This window comes from Juglans regia, chromosome 14, assembly GCF_001411555.2.
Source record: "Juglans regia cultivar Chandler chromosome 14, Walnut 2.0, whole genome shotgun sequence".
NCBI lineage: Eukaryota > Viridiplantae > Streptophyta > Magnoliopsida > Fagales > Juglandaceae > Juglans > Juglans regia.
In genome coordinates this window covers 4241686-4245243 of record NC_049914.1, presented here as the reverse complement: position 1 = coordinate 4245243, position 3558 = coordinate 4241686, and the positions used below count along the sequence as shown (strand labels likewise).

The 3558-nt window shown below is 36.3% G+C and overlaps 1 protein-coding gene across 1 annotated transcript in view; it reads right to left on the bottom strand.

Annotated features, from left to right (window-relative positions):
* The window catches only part of LOC118344517 (NADH--cytochrome b5 reductase 1-like), a 17608-nt gene continuing 14050 nt past the window's right edge, over positions 1 to 3558 (bottom strand). The window contains exons 5-9 of the mRNA XM_035685407.1: positions 1654 to 1734; positions 1416 to 1505; positions 707 to 772; positions 444 to 530; positions 1 to 341 (exon numbers count right to left, since the gene is read on the bottom strand). Of these exons, the coding sequence (XP_035541300.1) occupies positions 246 to 341; positions 444 to 530; positions 707 to 772; positions 1416 to 1505; positions 1654 to 1734 (420 nt within the window). The 3' untranslated portion in view covers positions 1 to 245. The remainder of the gene's footprint in view (positions 342 to 443; positions 531 to 706; positions 773 to 1415; positions 1506 to 1653; positions 1735 to 3558) is intronic.

Genomic DNA, 3558 nt, shown 5'->3' with positions numbered 1-3558 from the left:
GTACCATAACAACGTAACGGAATAAAATAAGGAAATACAATAACCGATACTGGATTAATTTTAAAACATTAATAGACTTAATATTGAACTGGGCCAAGGCCCACTTATTCTTAAAACCCTATTGCAGCACGGGCTTCAGCCTCTACGTGATCCAGCCCATTCCCGAACTCATGTAAGTTTAGCCTTCACGACAACACTTCAGTTCACTTCAAACTTCTCTTCTCAGTTATCTTCTCAAGGGTTCCCTAGGGTTCATTATAACACATGTCTGATGTGTATCCAAGTGCATCAACGTGAGCTTTCATGGCCATGTTCATGGCTGGTGGACCGCACCTCAGAATCTGCAAACGTTTTAGCCCAATGAGGAGTGCAAGTTAGAGAGCAAGTGTCATGAGAATGTGCAAGTTTTCGTTTGAAGTAAATATAAAAATTGGGTAACTAACCTGAACATCTGGGGCTGGTGCTGGGAAATGGGTTTGAATCATTTCCTTGGTTATAAACCCAACGCCACCATTCCATGGCACAGGAGGCTGGCAATTATGGGATAGAGTGAGCATCAATGATAAAGATTTGGCACATACTTACACAAGGGGATATCTATTTATTTATTTATTTTTGAAATCAAGGGGATATCTTTTGCAAGTGTTCCCTTAGCACATCTAAAAAGAGAGATATTTGAAGGAAATGTTGTACCAAAGGAACTGACCTCATTCAAGACATAGAAGACTTTGAAACGATTAGGGAAATTTCTAGCAAAGGCATCTAGCTCTTCCTGCAGAAAGTCCGTAAAAAAAATGCACTCTCATCAATACTACATCAAAGAAAATAATGAATCAAGAGACAGTTAACTCAAGAGACTTGGAGAAAGAGATCGATGTGTCTGATATAAGAAATGGTAGAATGATAAGGACCCTCATGTCTATCATATGTAAATTAAAGTGAAACTCTGTGACCCGTATTTTTTTTAAACATAACTGTATGGGCTTGCATGAGCAATCCCCATTTGGGCACTGTATCTAGACTAACTCTATTTCTTTTTATATGTGGTACATCTTCTTTTATATGCAAGAATTGCAGAAAAGGTAAATAAGATATAGTTCTAAAAGAAAATTTCATATTATGAGGACAACTTGGATGCAGAACGAATCAACCAGACTCTGTCAAAGCTAAGGAATTGCTATTGCTGTTTCCAATTACATTTAGTTTGTTTCCATCGATGTCTTTCTCTGTGTAATTTGCTTTGTCTTATTTATGTTTCTGCCGTTTGGAGTGCCCTGCTACAAAGGTCTTGTAAATGATTCTGACAGGTGCACTATCTGTTTGGTTGAACAAGTTTTCTCTAATTCATCCAGTAAAGAAAAACTAGTGCACTGCACACTCATCTATAAGGGAAAAAAATGAAGCAAGCAAATTACCTTCAACAGGATGTCATCTAGGGTGACATTGGCATAGATAAGATGCACATTGGTCTTATCTTTCCGGTTTTCTAGTATGGCTCGAGTGAGCTGGAAACAAAAGGAATGACAAAGAAACAAAGAAAGAGAGAAGTAGAAATAAGAACCTTTAAATCAACAAAATGCTTGATAAGATCAATAATACCAATCAGAACACTAAACAGGAAGAAATTCTGCTTTTTAATGCTCACATATGTACCTGAAACATTGCGGTTATGCCAGAGCCACCTGCAAGCATTCCAAAAGCTCTAGCTTGGCCAGGTTTGTATTTAAAGCTCCCCTTTTAAGCACGAAAATTTAACTCATAAAATGAAAAAAACAGAGAATTTGAAAATCTTGGTTCTGATGAGTATGCAATACATAATACCAACTGATTTAGGCATACATTTATAGCTCCCACTGTTGCTTAAGATAATAGGGTAGGATCTAATGTAGAACCGAAGTGGATATGGTCCAAAATGGGTGGCTTAAATGATTTTGCCCACAACATTTTGAAGGCAAATTCATCACTACTAGTTGTTTAAAACCTACATATGGTAAAGTTCCATTTCAACAATCAACAGTGTGATTACGAAAGGTTTTGCAATGATTTGCATTGTCCTTGCAACCATATTTTACAGGAATCTGCAATGAAGGGTAACTGGAGTTCATACCTAATATTGTCGCCAACTTCAAGGTGTCAAGCCCATGTACATAACAGAAGTTCTAAACAATCTACCAGAATTTCCATGGCTAACACTATTATCTGTAATAGAGACCAACATCCACATGTATCAAGTGGGTATCCCCCAAAAGATAGAATATGTACCGTGGGGCCCTTCACAGCCAGGTAATCGCCTTCTCGCATCTCTCTAAAATGGTGGGACATCTTTCCCATGGGATACATCTTTTACAGGAAAAATCAAAATGAGAAACCGAGTTCTGCTGAATAAAACTGAAATGAATGAGCAAAGACATGTTCTTAGATATGAAAGGGGGATGATGGGATATACCTTTACAACCAGTTCAAAGTAACCCACATGAGAGTCCAAAGTAATTGGTGTATATGGTCTAATCACTTCTTCACCTTGGTTATCCTTTCCTCTGCTTAACCAGGGAACACTTGTTAGGTTTCAATTCTTGTCACTTGTTGCATCAACTAGATGTCCATTATTTGTATATACAGACAACTAAGTTTTGGGGGAATTGATAAAAGCAACATAAAGAGAGTTCAAAAAACTGTTGGAACAATCATATTCACTAAGCATAACTGGAGAAATTAACAAAATGAGCAAACAAATAACTCAATTTATCAAAAGATAGTTCAGACATTATGCACCCATAATCTATGTTTCAAGAAGGTTTCAATGCCTCAGAGAACTTTTGAAGTGTTTATGCACTACAACAAAACATCAGAGTTATGCAGAAGACAAATGCATTGCAATTCTGAAATCATTGACACTGACAGAATCAGTTACTTGAACCTGCAAATTACATACTGTCCGGCGGGAAGACCCAATACTGAAGTGGGTGTAGGAAGACTAAATCTGAACCTTGCAGTATTATGGTTTAGCTGAGTTTTCTTAACAAGTTTGAATTCGTTGAACTTGTCAGGATTTAAACAACCTGGACAGACATCACCAGAACAATCATATGGCAGGCAAATAAGGAATTTAAGACCATAAGAAAACTTGAAAAACAAAAACAAGAAATTATGTTTTGCACATCTGAATTACCACCGCTATCTCAATTGCATCCTAAACTACCGAAATTGTCAAATCTCAGCCTTAGACCATCAAATCTTGATAATTTACACGTTTGGTCAAAATCTGACTACTCACTTCGATGAAAAATAGTACATGTATAGCACAATCTTAACAGTTAGTAATGAGTTTGCGAATTGTTAAAATTTGATAATTTATCGTGTACATTGACAATTTTGATATTTTAGCATGCAAGTTGAAAAACAATGATAATACGAGAGTACAAAATATAGTTTTCTTAAAAACTTGCTTGATAAAGAAGTTCACATGCATTTTTTTATTGATCATCGAGTATCAGGAATAATCAAATTTCAGTTAAGTTGACAAATGCATGGATCCTTGATGATTGACAATTCCTACTT